Consider the following 18,481-nt stretch of genomic DNA (forward strand, 5'->3'; position numbering starts at 1 on the left):
CCTTTGAGCTGCAGATTGAACATTTCAGCCATTGGCATCCCTTAAGCCTTTTCCATCTAACTAAAAAGTATGAGTATGGTAATTGCAAAGCTTGTGGGCAAGAGCTTAATGGTACAGTCTGCATCTGCAAAACCTGTGAATTTCCTTTATTCCATTATGGATTACATAAAGCGTGTGCTGAGTTACCCTATGAGCTGAGACACCCTCTTCACTCCCTACATTATCTCACCCTCTTACCTCAATTCCCTTATTCAGAAAGTGGATACTTTTTATGTGATGAATGTAGAGAATTTTCTGGTGGTTTTGTTTACCTCTGCATGGATTGTCAGTTCAAGATCGATGTAAAATGCGCAATGTTAGCTGCTTCTAAAATTGGTTGCCAAAAGCCACAACTTAGGGAGAAAGAAACCAAGTTACTCCATTTTAGTCATCAGCATATGCTGGTCCTTGGCAATCTTGGAAATAAATCAGCAGCATGTTGTGGTTGCAATTTACCAATCTTAGGTCCAGCCTATTGTTGCCTTGATTGCCTTTACTTTATTCATGAATCTTGCCTTAGAACATTACCACAAGAGATACAACACCCATTTCATCCTTCACATCCTTTGGTTGCCTTCCATGATCCTAATGATAGGAAGTGTCATGCTTGCAAATTGGAGTTCCGATTGGGCGATTTCATTAGATATGGATGTTGGCAGTGTAAACTTGACCTCCACTTAGTGTGTGCCAATTCCCTTGGGAGGGTCTTAAAATCTAGCTCTCACAAGCACAATCTTTACTACTTTGGAATAGATAGCCAAATGTTCTTAGACCGATTTAGAAAACTCGATGAATTTAGCTTCTTGTGTAGTACATGCGGTGAAATGTGCAATGGACCCTTTTATCGTTGCGTGGAGTGTTCTGTCAATTTCCATTTGAAATGTGTTCCTATCCCGCAAACAATTAAATCTACCTATCACATTCATCCTTTTATCCTTAAAGGCTCTTTTGTTGAAGATGACTCGGAAGAATACTATTGTGATATTTGTGAAGAAAAGAGACATCCAAAAGATCATATTTATTATTGTGAGGAATGTCAAGGCCACGTCGTTGCTCACGTTGAATGTGTGCTTCCAATGGTAAGTCCATGTAAATCTATGTTCTCTATTAGAAATAATCTGTCAATGTCGTTACTGATATTTCAAAAGAACAACAAATACAATTTTGTATGCACAAAAAATTCCATTCATGGTTTAGACAGGAAAACTTATAAATCTAACCACTTTGCTTTGTTATATTGAAATTTGATTGATTTAATCAGAATTATGTACTAATGCTGAAAATATTATGAATCACTCTGTTCCTTTTTTTATTTTTTGCTAGAAGCAGTAACACATAGACTTCGTGTTTCATAATTTCCAGACCGACCTATGCCCTTGAGAATAATTTGCCAATTATAATCATAAATGAAACAAATGAAATGTGTATATGACAAAAGAAAAATCTCTACTAAATTTACTAAACTTTACAATTTATTCTTACTTGAATATAATTTTAGTAAAGTTTTCAGTTTCAGAAACTAACAACATCTGTCCTTTGTCAGGTGGAAGAATCTTCACCAGTAATAAGAGCAGTTTCAAATTTAAAGTCAGAATTTGAGACGAGCTCTATCCAGGTTGAGAGCTAATCTTTCACAAGGGAAGAAACAGAGCAAATGGAATCCAGAGGAGTATATCCCAGAGTGATAGATCCATGGAAGAACTATGGACACTCTAGGAAAATACGTGAAATGTCAAGTTAATACTATTTAGTGTATTGGGAGACAAGATTTGAAGAATATTATTTTTTTTAAAGTTGGGATTAATTTTATTAATGAAAAAGGTAAATGCGACCTAAACCTTGTTAGTCAGAGACTCCTTTTAGCATAAAAGCTAGTTTTGGAAAAAGCCAAATCAGTTTTATCATGCTCTAGACTTGAAGCACAATAAACACCACATACTTATAAGATATAATCTTACAAACATGCAATACTCAATTACATATATCTCATACAACTAACTAATAGAGGCTAATATGACTAGAGGATGAAATGATTCATTAAAACTAAATCTGTCAACTGATTCAAAAGGTCATAATTCAACAATGTTTAAAATTAAGTCTATGATACTATGAAACTAACATGTCGAGAATAAGGTTTAAAAGCTAATTTAAGATAGTCTAATAGTCTAAAGTTCATAACATTTAAACAATCCTAAGATAATTTGTATTCATATACAGATTACAAAACATCACTCAAAATTCTCGCATGATTGACCAAATCACAACTTGAAAAAAAATGTGAAAAAGGGAGTGGGTACAACAACTTTGCAAATAACTAACAACTCTTCAGTTGCATTAAGCATATTTAAAACATTTAGGCCAAAATTACATATTCTCACATAAGTATCAAAAATAAAATTTTGGATAATCTAATTCCGAATAACAAAGGTATCTTAATGCCAAAATTTCAAATAACAGAACAAAATATAAATTTCACAAACATTACATATTTTAATAGTCTCCTATAACATGTTACGAGAACGCTTAACCTCTGTGGCATAGGGCGAAAATAAAACTACAATTAACTTCAGTGGTACGAGTCAAAATCAAATCCACAATTAATTCCAGTGGCATAGGTTGGAAGTATATCAAAAGCAACTATTGGTTTCATTGAACAAATATCACAAATACCATTATTCTGTAACTGGTGGTGCAGTTGGGAGATCGACTTCCAATCACAAAATACATGTCGACATGGTCAATATTTAACCTTATTGGTAGAGTTAGAGCATAGCCATATTAGGAGAAAAAATGAAACTTATATTTTCAAATTGCCTAGTTTCACAAAATTTGTAGCGAACAAGCCTTCTATCGTTGTCTAGAGTGTCGCATCAATTTTCATATGAAATGTGTGCCCCTTTTTCAAATTTTGAAATATAAATGTCATGTTCATCTTTTCACTTTTAAAGATTCATTTATCGAAGATAATTTAAGAGAATTTAATTGTGACGTCTGCAAAAAAAAAAAACCCTAAGTGATCATGTATATTACTGTGAAGAATGTCAAAGAGTCTTTGTCCCTCATATAGAATGTGAGCTTCTCAGAGTAAATCTCTAATTATAAACTTTTAAAATTAAAAAAGCTTATACTTTTTTGTTACTGTGCTATGTGAAAACTAGATTTGAGATTTTGATGATATATATAACTTACTTTTGGAAAGAAAAGATTATGTCATGCAATTAGTTTGCATCACCAATTATTAGTTTAGCCCTTTCGAAGTTGATTTATTGAATTTGAATAGGATCTATCTATTGATGTTTGGGTATATTTATCTAATCATTTTAATTACTATAATTTTCTGAGATATTTGCCTTGTAATTAAGAACATTGCATGTTGCATACATAAATATGACTATTATTACAAGCATCAATGATTATATAAGTAATTCTTTAATCATCCCCAAACATCATGCATGTATACCCATCTTTGTTGTATAAATGTTTTTGTTTTTTTTAATATAGCTATATTAATCTAAATATTATTTAAAGAATAATACAGCAAATTTGATTTAAAAATCTGTAGTGTATATGCATGTTGATTTCTAATCTTATAATCCATCTTAATGCTTTGGCTATTTTAGAAACTTATTGTAGTATATTTAGCTTGCATTTTTAGGGAGGAGTACTGTCTTACTGCTGAAAACACAGAAAGAAAACAAAGGAAAACTGAATAGAAAGAAGAATCAAGTTGATCACACAAAGAAAACTAACTCTCACACTTTATTTCCAGCTTTGTTAGAGCTTAACAGCTAATCAACTGAACCCATAAAGATCGGGCTTTGTAATGACACAAACAACAGAATTTAATAACAAGAATTCCCAACTACCAATGCTTATAACGGCTATTACAACAGACATTGGTCAAGTAACAAAACGACATGAGACCTTTGAGTTTAACTAGTATACTAAAACGACCCACAACAAAGCTTTTAGTCAAAACTAATAAGACCAAACCGACACAGCTGCTTGTGTTTTAATAACAACCAAAAACTCCAAAATTCCACTAAGTCTTCATTCCTCTGACAGTAGTTAGCACTCAGGTTTCAATCATTCTTCAACATACCCCAATGATTGAACACCTGGTGAACACCAAGATTCATTCTCATAAGCTCAAACTTTTCTCTTGGCAATCCTTTTGTGAAGATATCATCAAGTTGCATCTCAATAGGACAGTAAACCAATTGAATTTTACCTTCTTTGACAGATTCTTTAATGGCATGATACTTGTACCCTTTTATGTTTTGTCCTGCCATGTTATACTGGATTTATAACAATAGCTATGGCTGACTGATTGTCTACATTTATCTGAGTTGCTTTCTTCTGCTTGAAACCCAGATCAGTTAAAAATTTCCTCAACTATATAGCATGATTAGCAGCAGCGGTTGTAGCTATATACTCAGCTTCAGTAGAAGACTGAGCCACAATATCTTGCTTCTTGGTATTCCAACAGAACACAGCACTGCCAAATGAAAAACAAAAACCACCAGTGCTTTTTGAGTCATCAATAGACCCCGCCCAATCATTGTCACTAAAACCTATTAACTCATAACTTTCATCCGTCATGTACTTCAAACCAAGGTTCACTATACCTTTAATATACCTGGGGACCCCTTTTGCAGCAGTGAAATGACAAACAGATGGACTTTGCATGAATCTGGAAAACATGTTTGTAGCAAACATAATGTCAGGTTTAGTAGCTGACAAGTACAAAAGAGAACTTACCATGCTTCTGTATAGCATTCCATCAGCTTTCCCTGATTCATCCTCTTTGATCAGCTTGTTTCCAGTAGTTCTACAGCTTTGCAAGAGTCCATACTAAATTTCTTCAACAGGTCTTTGGCATATTTTTATTGATGCAGGATTATTTGATCAGGCAATTGCAACACCTCCATGCCTAAAAAATAGGACATAAGTCCCAAGTCTGTCATTTCAAAGACATTCATCATTTGCGTCTCGAAATCTTCCAAACAAGCTTTGTCTGGCCTTGTTATCAACATATCATCAACATAAAGGTTAACAATTAACACAATTAACTCATTTGACTTCTTGACATATAAAGTATGCGCATTCACACTCTTACCAAAGCCTTGGTTCTTAAAGTGCTCATCTATCCTCTCATACCAAGTTCTAGGAGCCTGTTTCAAACCATACAATGCCTTTCTCAGCTAGTAAACTTTGCCTTCATTACCCGCCGTCGCATACCCTGCAGGCTGTTCTATGTAAATATCTTCAGATAAGACACCATTCAAAAAAGCAAATTTTATATCTAAGTGAAAATTTTTCCAACCTTCTCTAGTTCATAATGCAATTAGCAATCTAATAGTGAAAAATTTTCCAACTTTCAGCCATCCATATTTTATTTTTATTTTAAAATTTTCGTTTCTTTTTTATTTCTTTTTAAACAAATAAAGGTGTAGATTTTACTTTAATCTTGACAGAGCTGTTAGATTTAAACAAACAAACAAATTTGAAAGTTGCGTTCATTGATGGATGAATTTAAAATAAATTCAAAGAATCAGAAATTAAAAAAATAAAATAAAATTTTTAGTCACAAATGAAATAAAACATAATGACAAGGGTACACTTTACTCAACAAATAGAGAAATATTAATAAGTTTCTTCACTCAGCCAAGTTTTTCATGCAGATTGAATATTTTGATCATCCATATTTTAATTTGTTGCAATTAAAATGGAATTTTTTTGTGTGTTTGGTAAAACTTATTATTGAAAATTTTTGGTTGGATAATTTGTGAGCAAACTATACATATATAGACTAAAGATGCTAAACTTTGCAATTTATTTTCTTGGAATAGTTAATATTTTCGAGGTCTACATTTTTAAAATCTAACAAAGTCTATGGTTTCAGCATGAAGAAACTGAACCCGCACTAGAGGCTTCCTCAAATTCGGAATTAGACTATGACGACACTTTTATCCAGGCTGGTAGCGAAATGAATCAACAGAAAAGCAGCAGAATGATCCGAGGAGCAGTAGAGGGAAAAGGAAAATTAGTCCTGCCCTTGCTTGGCTAGATGAAGAGTTTAACTTCATACAAGAACTGTTACGTTAACATTGCCATGTATATCCAGAGAACTTTGAATGTTTCCCTATTGACAGGCATCAAAACTTTGACACCTGTGGTACAACAAAGCAACTGAATTTGGGACCCTTCATGACCTTTTAGCCACCCAGCTAAATCTTATATCTCTCTCTTCCATTCTGAATAACTTTCAATTGTGGCATTTTATTTGCTCCTGTTAACACTTGTAAAAGCAATAAGTACTCCCTCCCTCTTACTATCTCTTTCTCAAACTTGTTGATCAGATAATGACACAGTTCAGTTTCCCAGAATATTGATTCAAAATCTTACTGTCTTTGTCTGGCAATTTGGATGCACAAAGATCAGCTAGAATGATGAGAAAACAGAAACCCACGACTGCAATTAAATAAAAGGAAAAAGGTACTTGAATGATCTATTTGGCCCTTTGATAATCTAAAATACAACCACAAAATGGCCTTAAAGAATCATCCTCCTTTGTCATGTTAGTGAAAATAATGTCTATTATCAGTGCAAATGCTCCTAATTAAATCATAACTCTATCATACCTGATACGAGATTAACTAAGAATAAAAACAACGAATAAAGGTTTTTTAACATTCACATATAAAGGTTTTATAGCCTTATATTTATTTAATAAATCAATATCGATATGTCAAAAATTAAAAATAAATTATAATAAATTCAGTTAGACCATAATATTATATATCATTAAAATTAGTAAAGTGATAAAGAGTATTGTTATCTTCGCAAGTTTCACATCCCCTAAAGCACTCAATAATAAAGACATGAAAGATAATAATAATAAGATAGAAGGACAAAAAATATAGAGAAACAAATACCCAATGTACATGAAAAAAACTAATTAGAATTTCTAGGTGATTTTGATTGCAAATAGATTTCTATATTATTATTACAATTAATGTCAACATATCAAGTAGTTTTTTAATTTGTACTAGTTTTACACGTGAAATTCAAAGCGAGATTGAGAATCTTATTAGGTTGGAGAAATTTGGTGCAAGGGATATGCACTTGAGTGGGCAAATTCTACCTTCCATCCTCAATATTCTACATTGAAAAAAATTTATTTCTATAACAATAGTCTATCAGGTAAACTAGATTAATTTCGTTTTTGACATAATTTATTTTAAGAGTAGAAATAAACTAGTCCTGCTCATATGCAGACACCAACTACATGGGTGAAAAATAAATATACAATAACATTTTGTGGAGAAATTGATAAATAATAGTTGTTAAATAAATTTTGTAAAAATATAAAAATTATAATTTAAATCATCGTGTTGTGTACAAAGAGAAAAGAATATATATAGAATGTAGTGTAAAACCATATAAAAAACAGAAAAAAATAAAAGCTAAAGAAGTATGAAGGATAATGATATAGCAACAAATATTTAATTGATTTTTTTTTTTACATTCACACTTTACATTTCAATAATTTTTGAAATTATTCAAAAAATAATATTATTTCACATTCTTCTTTATTTTTTTCAGTTTGTTTATACTTGACTTTATTTGTTACTATTTGATATGTTTATTTTCAATGAACAAAAGATTTTTTATCTTAAAACTTATAATTTAGGTTAGCAAACTTATATCTTTTATTTTATTTATTTATTGAAAATAAATAAAAACACTATCGAATAATTTTTTTTTTTTTATATCATAGAGCATATCCACATTAACCACAGTCTCTATTCTATTAGTTAGAGACTTCAATTGGCATAGAAATAGTGGCCTATGCAAAAAAAGCCACTCACCATTGTCCTCCCATTCCCTGCTCTACAAGCCACAGTCTCGTATCCTTTATCTTCTTTATTTTCAGATCCCCACAATTCTTTCAAATTTAATTTCACAACCACCACTAATCAAGAAATAAAAGCTTGAGATCATGATTAGTCAAACCTGCATTGCTAATCATGAAAATTGTTCCCATTACCTGCAAAAAGATCAATTCCATTATTGCAAGTTGATCACATATTATTTTTCTTTTCTTTTATTTTTTCTTATTCTTTATTTTTTCCGTCTTTGCTACTTCCTCCTTTAAGATCCTTATAACTAAAAACTAACAAATTTTCTCGTCACTGCTTTCCTACTTTAGCATAATTTAAACTTGTATTTTTCTTTTCTTTGAAGGTAAATTACTTTGTATAAGCTTAAATTCAAATGTTGAGGAGCTTTTACTATGGGATAATTATCTCAGTGGAATCCTCCTGATTGTATCTCTAATGCTTCCAAGCTCAAAATTCTAGCCTGTCTTATTCCAAACGCACTTGGCAATTTAAATTTTCTTGGAGAGCTATACCTTTGGTCAAACCATTTAACCACCAAACTTCCAAACCATGAGAGGAGCTTTCTTTCTTTGTTGGCAAACTGCAGGAATCTAAGGTACTTAGAGATATTATCAAATCCATTAAATGGAATTCGCCTAACTTCTATCTCGAATCTCTCTGCATCACTTTAACGTTTCTATGCTAGTGATTGAAATCGGTAGCTTAAGCAACATTATAGTTTCAAATCTTAAGCAAAATGAATTAAGTGGATCTATTTCAGCAACAATATGAAGGCTGCAAAATGTCCAAGGCTTGTATCTTGGTGATAATAAATTACAATGCTCCATTCCATCCAATGTATGTCGATTGGAGAAACTGAGTGAATTATCATTGCGTGTTAATATGCTTCAAGGACCTATACCCCCTCGTTTGGGTGATTTGACTTATCTGAGAAAGCTAGCATTCGATAATATCCTTCACCTTTTGGAGCCTAAAAGATATGATGAAAGTAGACTTGTCTTTAAATTATCTTAACGGTTTGCTTCCATTAGATATTGGCAATTTGAAGGTGTTAACATATTTGAATTTGTCAATGAATATATTATCAAGTCATATTCCAATGACAATTGAAGTTCTCAATGGTCTACAAATTTATCTCTATCTAGCAACAAACTACAGCATCTTATTCCTCAATCATTGGGTGACATGATTAGTTTGGAAAGCTTGGATTTGTTTGATAACAATTTGTTTGGAATCATTCCCAAGTTTTTGGAAAGACTTTCTTATCTCAAATACTTTAATGTGGCTTTCAATAGATATGAATGAGAAATCCCCATTAAATGATGCTCTCAGAACTCCATAGCTAAATCATTCATGAAGAATTATGCACTCTGTGGTTCACTTCGACTACAAGTCCTTCATTGCAAAAATAGCACTCATTAACTATTGAAGACAACCTTAATGCATGTGTTAAGATATGTTTTACCGATAATTGCTTCGACAATAATGATACTTACCTTCATTATCGTCTTAAAAAATTCCAGAATCGAGTACAAATATTTCAATGAATGAAGGTTTGAATATGGAAATATGGAGTAAAAACCTGTATTATAGACTTCTACAAGCGACTAATGGATTCAATGAAGGCAACTTGCTTAGTCTTAGGAGTTTTGGCTCTGTATACAAAGGAACACCTTCAAATGGGAGAAATATTGCAGTAAAAGTTTTTAATTTGCAATTTGAAGGAGCATTAGGAGTTTTGATGTTGAATGTGAAGTGATGCAAAATATACTTCATTGCAATCTTGTCAAGGTTATTAGTTTTTGCTCTTGTATTGATTTCAAAGCCTTAATGCTTGAATTCATGCCTAATGGCAGCCTCGAGAATAGGTCATATTCTGACCATTATTTCTTGGATATCCTTCAAAGAATGAACATAATGATAGATGTTGTATCAGCATTAGAATACCTCTATTTTGGCATTGCCAAATTGTTGGGAAAAATAGAATTAATGAAGCAAACCATGACACTTGCCACTATTAGATATATGGCACCAGGTGATATCATTTTCTTATTTAGTTTTTTATTTCTACATGTATGGATGAATTAACATTCATCTTATTTATGATTAATGGCACCACAATAATAGGATGACACCATTTTTTTAATGATCTAATTATGTTTAACATGTAGAATATGGATCAGTGGGATTTATTTTTGTAAAAAGTAATGTTTATAGTTATGGTATTTTATTAATGGAAAATTTCACAAGAAAAGAGCCCACAAATGAAATTTATGTTGGAGAAATGAATATGAAGCATTGGGTGAAAGGGTCGCTATCTAATAGAATAGTTAATGTTGCTGATTCTAATTTATTGAGAAATGAGGAAAACCATTTTATGGTTAAAGCAAATTGCATATCATCTATTATGGGATTAGTTTTGCATTGTTCAACTGAATTACCTGAAGAAAGGAAAGATATGAAGAATGTTGTTCACATACTTAGGAAAATCAAAATAAAGTATTTGAACAACGTTAGACGAGGTTAATACAATAAGTAATGAGTTTGTTTATTGTTTTCGATATATAGTTTATGTAATTTATTTCCCTCAAAGGCAACTTCCTTTGAAATTTTATATTTTCTTGCAGATTCAAAGCTATAACTATTGGAATACATATTTTGGGTCCACGTTAAAAGTATCTTTATCCTTTTTCATTCTTAGATTTCCTGCAAAATGCAGAAAATAAATTAATTTGATCATTGTTTTACAATGTTAGCTTTTGAAAAACCATTTAATTAAGCAAAGATATCTTGTACTCATCTAAGTTTGTAAATTCATGTTGCCTATTCATAGCGGCAATTGGATTTTTCCATATATATCATCTAATGCTCTTATTTATCAACTATATGTACAAATTAAGTTTTTTTTACTTCTTGTTTTTATTTTTAATCAACACACCAACCAAATGGATATTGATGTCAGCACTTGCAGACTTGATGAACTCTCATATTTCATGTGATTTTAGTTAAAGATTAATTAACCAAAAATGACTTAAGCTAATATAAGAATCTTTTAATTTTCATATTTCATTTGATTTTAGTACCATAAAATAATTTAACTCCAATTTTATACATCTAAAACTAATCTGATGCTTCATTTTATGTAGCAAATAAGCACAGCAAAATTTTAATAAATTATAAATAAAAATCACATAATATCTCTTTCCTCCTATTGAAAATAAGTTACGTAAATCTCAAATGACATTATGCACCAGTTCAAACGTCTCTACACAACTGAATTGTGATATCTATATAAAAAGAAAACCCCTGAGGCAACCATAAATGTTGTCCATGTATCTATTTATTTATTTAATGACATACAATTTTCTTTTGTTTTGTTTTGTTTTTTTTTTTTTTTTGAGAAAATCTAATTTTGAACTCTACATTCTCCAATTCTTATTTGGAAGCTAATTTTGATCTTTCCTAATCAATAAAAGAAAGGAATCAACCCAACTCCCTCTTATGAACTACACAATCAACTAGAAATCTGATTTAAAGGTAATATGTTAAAACAAATTGTATAATAATAATAATCTCTTTTGGTTTTTTCTAACTTGTTTGCTTGCATGGCAGAGAAGTGAGAGTATGGACTTAATAGAGCAAGCCAAGGCGAAGAAACCAACAAAGTAAGCACAATGAACTCCAAACGTCGCATTCATACCCCCTTAATTTTGCATATGCTTAGATTTCATTTTCAATTAATTACATTTACCAGTTCAGCTACAGATTCAATGGCAGAAATCCCACCTCTTTCAAGGAGAGATAGAGCTAGCTCATATTCGTGCCATTCTATCAATCCCCTGACCAGTTTTCGCAATGTCTCTAGCTTCACTTGTTGAATCCATGCCGGAGCACAGCTCACTATTAAACCTACCAAACAAGAGACATAAGCCCTCCAAGTAGCCGGATCGCAACCAAGCAATATGTGTCCCTCCAAAACTCTTGCTAAGAAGTCCATGTGGACCCCAACCGCACAAGCTCGCTTAGAGATTGCCCATGATGGTGCTTTCGTCCCAACACACCATGCAAGTGACCCTGACATCATCAACAAATATGCCATTGCATAACCTTCCACTATACAGGCAATAGAACTCACCTTACCATGTTTGTCTCCTCTAGAAGAAAGCAACCAAGTCAATATAGTTTCCTCGTACAACTCTTGGACCAGTTGAAACCCACCTGACACACATAAAAGGCTAGCACCAAGCATTGCCACCTCTCTTGCACTAGCAGCAGCAAACGACAATGATGAATTACTAGACCGCAAGTTGGGGGTGTCTTTGCATGTCCATCTCGCAGCAGATTCCCTAGCATACTCAGCCACCAGTTTTACAATTACATCATTCACATATTGCACATCTTGTATTGTCATACAAGACCGAAGATAAAGAAACCCAGGAGCTATAGAAGGACAAACACCAGCAATTGCAATAATGCTACCGAGTAAACCATTCACACCACTTTGATCGGTTGACAATCTTGAATTGTGAGGAGATCCCAGAAATGAAGTAAAACAACTTCTCAAGAGTTGTGCAACTGCTTCTTTGTTTTGCCTGAAAACGGAGCGAGAACATGATACAACAATGAAGTCGTGCCAACGGTGGATTTTTTGGGCCCAGAGAGAACCAATTATAAGAATGCTAGGCCAGGGGCAACTTGATGCACAGTTCTCTAGTGCTGGACCAACAACGGCGTGGATGTACTCCAAGCTCTTGTTAAGTTTGAAAGTAATAGTTAAACTAACAAGAGCTGCAATTGGCAGTGGAAGCATTACAGAAGTTCCTGCATAACCATTCTGAATAAGTAAAACTACGCACCACAAAAGAAACTTTTATCGTTTGTTTCAAGCAGGTTGCCCTTTTTTTTTTTAATGCATAGTATGTAAGTGGCCTGTAATGGCCACATTGCATACCTAGCAATCATAAACCTCACCTTTTCCATACTAATTAAGTTACCAATCAAGAGATAACCCAGTAATCAAATAAAGACAGATATTTACTCAAATTCATGAAAAAACTTGTTACTATAATGATTTAATATATAAATATCTAACGCCTGAGCATCTAGCTTAATAATTGGTGCATGTTCGAATCCCTTGAAAATCATAAATTATTTTGTTAATGGTAATTAAATATATGTTGAAATCTGTATGTGTACTTAGAGAATGATATATTTCAAAGTAAAATCATATTATAACTTAAAAAGGTGTGTACAGCTTAGAATAGACAAAAAAAAAATTGTCAGTACCTACCCAAGGAATAGTTTGGAACATGAACACCGGCAGTAGCAAGTATTTTTTTCATTTCAGACTCAACTAATGGAAGAATAGCTGCTGGACTAGGCCAATCTGTTCCATTCATTGGAACTGGTTTCCATACACCACGAGTAACTTCAGCACAGAAATAACTAATAATAACAGCAAGAGATGCAGGCAAGAAATCAACAAGGTCGCTCAAGCCTGCAAAAGTCCAAACTCAAATTAAGTGTATAACGATCAAAAAATGGAAGGTACAATGTAAATTTTACTTAGTGTACTATATTAGGAAGAGAATCATGGATTGAACAAGTAGTCATGCTAGACAGGAAATCCGTAAATAAAATAAGGGCAAAAAATAATACTAGTTTTTATTACCTGTTGTGAGGTCTCGGGATGAAAGCCTTCCATGGGCACAGGCAGTTAAAATTGCCTCGAGAACAAAAGGAGTGGCTTCCAATACATCCCATGCAGAGAGCATAGGTATCTGACAAACATCTTCCTTGGAACTTACAGGGGAACCACAAATGCGACTACTTGATGGCATTGAAGAATCACCTTGTGAGGCCCCACTTTTGGTTATTTTTTGATAAATTATACTTAAAATCTTATTAGCAACTTCATGAACAGGGTTTCCACTACAAAGGCCAGAAAGCGTTGAAGCAATACACGATCTGTTTTGACAATACCAAGCACGTAACTTCGGAAAATAATCAATGTATACGGGCTTGTTTGATGCAAATTCTAACTGCTCCAAGTTGCTATCCATGTCATCATGAGCAGCAAAATTTTGTGAGGCAATGCGGCTATTTCGCAATAGCAAAAGATACTCCAAAGTAAGCTCACCACCCATTGCTCCTCCAGTCGTGCATAGCTCAAGAGGAGGTTTGTAGAATTTCCACAAACGAAGGAGAAAGAGAAATGCAGCTGAGAAAACCATGTAAATTGAAGGCTCATCACCTGTACTTGATTGGCTACATGGTGTAGCTACAAGCGATCCAAATGTCTCACAAAGTGGCATGAGAGAAGCTGCAACTTCAGGGATCTGTTGGTATCAAAACTTTAAATACATCAGATAAAGCGATTTCCAACTTGCAACAATCTACTAACATCAATAAAAAGACATAAGATCCAAAGGGAAAACCAGAAATTGAATAAATAAGTCTATCCACAACTACAAAGCTATAAAGTGGCTTAAGGGCCAACTATTCAATTGATGCAGACTGAGTATATATTCACAACTATTATTTAAATCTGAGTTTTGTTTGATGGGTTCCTGAGTTTAACCAATCATAATTGTCCCAGCTACAATTTTGAAACAATGAGCTTTATTTTTTTTTTCCTTCTTGACATTTTTTATCACTTCTCAACATTTTCAAGTTTGTTTTTTCCCTTTTCTTTCAGTAAAAATTTTGTGGATACAATGATTTCTAGTTGCACAGCAAATTTGTTGTTGGGTGTGCAATGCTCTCTCTCACGGTCAAGGAGAAGAAAGCACAAACCTAGAGTGATCCAAAACAATTTTCCTTTTTCTTTTTTAATTTAATGTTGAGGTGCAATTTCTACTTTATCTTTAGTTAAATGATCCTATCAAGTTTATCATAAATATATGTTTTAATTTAGCTACACGCCACATGCAATACTTATGCTACATGTTGACTATTGTTGATATTAATTTTGTGTCAACATGCACTCACTTCTGTAAAATATTTTTCTATATTTATCCAACACAAGTCCCTAAGGCTTTACAATAGAGGTTAAGAATTGCTTCATAGATTCCCCAAAAGAGCATAACAGCTGTAAAATTCTTATAAAATTAATCTCTATTAATTGAAAGAGCTTACATTCTTATATATAGATTATAATAATAAAAAAAGACCAAAAACATGTCCGAAACCATAAATGAAAAAAATAATAATAAAGAAAACTTTCAATAAACCTTTGGCCCAAATTCTTAGATTTCTAGCAAAATAAAAAATTAACAGAAGCCATGCCACAGAAAACAAAAATCACATACAACTTTGTTTTTTTCGTTTCACTAATCAGTAGTTCTCGGATAAATCTTGCAACTATTAACTTAAAGAAAGATAAAATAAGATTTAATCATAACCTCCGTAGTTTTAATAATGTCCTAACTCGATCCGAATAAAAAAAAGACTATCTCCTTGGAATTAATACTTTGTTGTCTAAAGCATGGTGTTTGAACAATCACTTTATCATAAAAAAATGGCTCATAAACAAGCAAATAGAATAAAGTCCCTTCAGCATGTTGCTTGAATGTTAGCAAACAACAGCCAAGTTGTCATGAACAATCTTAATAAGGAAATGAAACTGATATGACAAATGCATTTTAGATGTCTAAAAACCACAAAAGGTTTCAAAGTACATCACTTACCACTCCATGTAAAGAGAGAATATGGACAGTGTCAATAGAAGAAGCTCCAAACAGAACAGCACATAGCATTGGCATATGGTCAATCAAGTGATTCCTTGGTCCACCATAACCAGGAGGCACAGGAGGAGAAAGAAGTTTGACAACAAAGTGTACGACGTGTTCCTGCCAAAGACAATTAAATTTTCCTTTTGAAGAAAAAGTAGGCAGCAAAAAGTGCAAAAAGGGTAAAATAAAGTGCTATAAGCTGTGATCTCCCCATGCTTAAAAGTATGAACTAGAATAAATGTGGGGCTTCTAGTGACAAACAAATTCTAGTTCATGCCCATTTCAGATAAAACAATAAAACTAAAAAGACAACAAGTGGCTTTTCTTTGGTGACTATCTGCAACTCATCAACAAATTCAAGGAAGAGAACTAGATTTCTGAACAACCATAGCAGGTAAATTCATGAAAAACATTTTAGGCCAAAATAAGCAGACAAGAAAACTTTTGAAACAGCCAACTTTAACTTTTTTAAAACAAAATGTAGCATGGACATGGTACCTGAACATTCCATCCATGGCTAAGGGATGCACCACATAGAATCTTTGCAGCTGCCAACTTCTCCACGGTTGACCCATTCAATGCAATGTGATATAGTTTCTCTATCTCCGCTAAACTTAAACACGAGAGCCACGGAGAAAATCAAATTAATGAACTTTCTAACTAAGAGCTAACTATAAAATTCTCATTTATACCTTGAAGCAGGAGTTGTTAAAAGAGAATTTACTAGATGACCATCGAGTGGAGCTCCTTCCATAAAAGTAGACCAAGGAGATTTCTTAACTGGTGATAATTCAGATGAGACCATTGAAGAAGAGACATAACCAAGCCAAAAATATGCTGATGAGTCAATCAAATTTCTCGCAATGCAAGCTTCCACAATGAGGTGCCTCATGTTGCCACCTAAACGTAAAGCGCAAAGATAAGTACAAAAAGCACCAAGGAAATAAAAGCAACTGGACACTAAAATAAGCCCCAGATGTCCCCAGTCATAATCAGCTACTGGAGTAAAATTACGTATACACATTCAAATTACCTGCATTTAAGCAAGTTTCAATAGGACTACCGCTATTTAAACCATCTCTGCGGTTCTTTAAAATGAAGCTTGCAACTTTTGCAGCAGCAGCATTAGCTGCAGCTGTGATGGATGCAGGAGGGCATAAAAGCCCAGAAAAGTTTCCAAGTAGTTGGAGAGCAGAAATCAATCCCGATTTTGTTGCATCACAACCCTTTCCACCCATTCCATCCTCGTACCTAGATTCCTGAGAAGAAGAGGATTGCAATTTCGCCTCATCCTCAAAGACATTAGCAATTGCCAAAGGCACAATAGACAGAAGGATGCAAAGACGAGCCTCAAGATGTGGAATAGGGCCTTCTAGGGGATCACGCTCCTGAAATGAAGAAAATGGCAGAAAATGAAGTTAAAATTTGCACATGTTTTTCTTTGTAAAAGTGATTATCGTAGTGGCTAATCTGAACTCGCTGCACAAGTCGAAGGGCCGAAAGCCAAAGTGCTAGGAAGGTCTCTTTCCAGCTCGCTTTGTTAAATACTCGGAGTGTATAAATTGTTTCTGCAAATACAGCACCAAATCAAACCCTTGCAAATGCAGAACATATTACCTTCCTTTATTCAATATATGGAAAAAGAAAAAAGTTAACAAGAAAACACCCATATATGCAGATTGATATTTACGAAACATGTGCATATGCATGTTGTCCATACATTAAATATATGTAAAAAATATTAAGCACAAATAATACTAAAACTTCAAGTAGATACCTGTGAGTATATCAATAGCTGATTTGACAGAAAGTTGCTTCCCATCCATAGCATTCTCCATGCAAATATCAAAAGGCACCCAACAAGCAGACTGTCCAAAACCAAAATTGCAACAAGAAACTGACTTGCATGATCCTATATCCACCAGCATTCTAATGAGCCGATGTTTCTTGAACTGGTACTCCAAACTTGGAATTCTCTTGATGTTGGCCAATAGTCTAGCCAAAATCTGGTTTGTAGATTTTAGACTCGAGCATGCTGACTGATTTGCTTCAAGAAAGTGCAACCTTTGCAGAAGGCCATTGAATTTTTCTGGCCTATCAATAAGGACATAAAACAAGACATGAGAATGATAGTTCAATTAGATATATAAAAAGTTTCAAGGTTAAACCCTAAAACTTCAACAAAAAAAGTTTGAAAACAATCATCATTGCCACAAAACAAGAAAATAATAGCAAAGTAATTGAGAGAAAGGATTATGGCATTGAAGGCATAGTAAATGAAGAATGATCATGCATACATGTTGAGATACACCAGCCTAAGTAGAACCATAGCTCTTAAACTCTCTGTTAGTTGTCCTAAGGCCTCTATAGCCAAAAAAGAATTCTTCCATCTCATTTGTTCAAGGTGTTTATCTCTTTCAATATGATAAACTTCTCCAGTGTCTAAGTCAATTGGGTGATGATCCATGCTTCTAGTCCCAACTGCTCCATTTTGCTCATCTAAAGAAGTCATTCGCAATCCCGAATCGTCCAATATGCAGTCAATCAAGGTAGTGACAATAGTGAAAAAGAAGAAGACAAAAGCATGGCCAAGCCCCACAACATGGACTCTATAATTCTGAGAAAGTTGGAGGGTAACGTCAACAGAATCTACAATCCTGTGAAACAACAGATGAAGAGTTAGCAAAGGTAGTGGGCAAGAATTTGGCTGTGATCCCATATTAATTTAGCAAGCATGTAAAGGGATTCTGTGCAAATGCAGAGAACAGAAATCACAATCATAATTTTACAAGAGAAAATTGC

The 18,481-nt window shown here is 33.4% G+C and overlaps 3 protein-coding genes across 7 annotated transcripts in view; 2 read left to right on the forward strand and 1 right to left on the reverse strand.

Moving 5' to 3' along the window:
* The window catches only part of LOC149527284 (uncharacterized), a 2,216-nt gene extending 550 nt beyond the window's left edge, over positions 1-1,666 (forward strand). The window contains exons 2-3 of the mRNA XM_089783422.1: positions 15-1,118; positions 1,583-1,666. Coding sequence (XP_089639548.1) covers positions 15-1,118; positions 1,583-1,666 — 1,188 coding nt within the window. The remainder of the gene's footprint in view (positions 1-14; positions 1,119-1,582) is intronic.
* Positions 1,667-9,489: 7,823 nt separating this feature from the next.
* LOC149527285 (receptor kinase-like protein Xa21) lies at positions 9,490-10,473 on the forward strand. Its single transcript, XM_089783423.1, is given in 3 exon segments — positions 9,490-9,667; positions 9,670-9,981; positions 10,118-10,473. Coding segments are annotated over 3 exon segments (846 nt in total).
* A 1,139-nt stretch (positions 10,474-11,612) lies between these two features.
* The window catches only part of LOC110414683 (mediator of RNA polymerase II transcription subunit 33A-like), an 11,750-nt gene continuing 4,881 nt past the window's right edge, over positions 11,613-18,481 (reverse strand). For all 5 annotated transcript variants that reach the window (XM_021426039.1, XM_021426036.1, XM_021426038.1 and 2 more), the window contains 10 exons: positions 17,977-18,336; positions 17,457-17,773; positions 17,156-17,247; positions 16,713-17,067; positions 16,372-16,579; positions 16,178-16,292; positions 15,635-15,796; positions 13,618-14,284; positions 13,237-13,443; positions 11,613-12,767 (listed from right to left, as the gene is read on the reverse strand). In XM_021426039.1, coding sequence (XP_021281714.1) covers positions 11,680-12,767; positions 13,237-13,443; positions 13,618-14,284; positions 15,635-15,796; positions 16,178-16,292; positions 16,372-16,579; positions 16,713-17,067; positions 17,156-17,247; positions 17,457-17,773; positions 17,977-18,336 — 3,571 coding nt within the window. In that variant the 3' untranslated portion in view covers positions 11,613-11,679. The remainder of the gene's footprint in view (positions 12,768-13,236; positions 13,444-13,617; positions 14,285-15,634; positions 15,797-16,177; positions 16,293-16,371; positions 16,580-16,712; positions 17,068-17,155; positions 17,248-17,456; positions 17,774-17,976; positions 18,337-18,481) is intronic.

This window comes from Theobroma umbraticum, unplaced genomic scaffold, assembly GCF_002168275.2.
Source record: "Theobroma umbraticum cultivar Fairchild unplaced genomic scaffold, ASM216827v3 scaffold_147.0, whole genome shotgun sequence".
Classification (NCBI taxonomy): domain Eukaryota; kingdom Viridiplantae; phylum Streptophyta; class Magnoliopsida; order Malvales; family Malvaceae; genus Theobroma; species Theobroma umbraticum.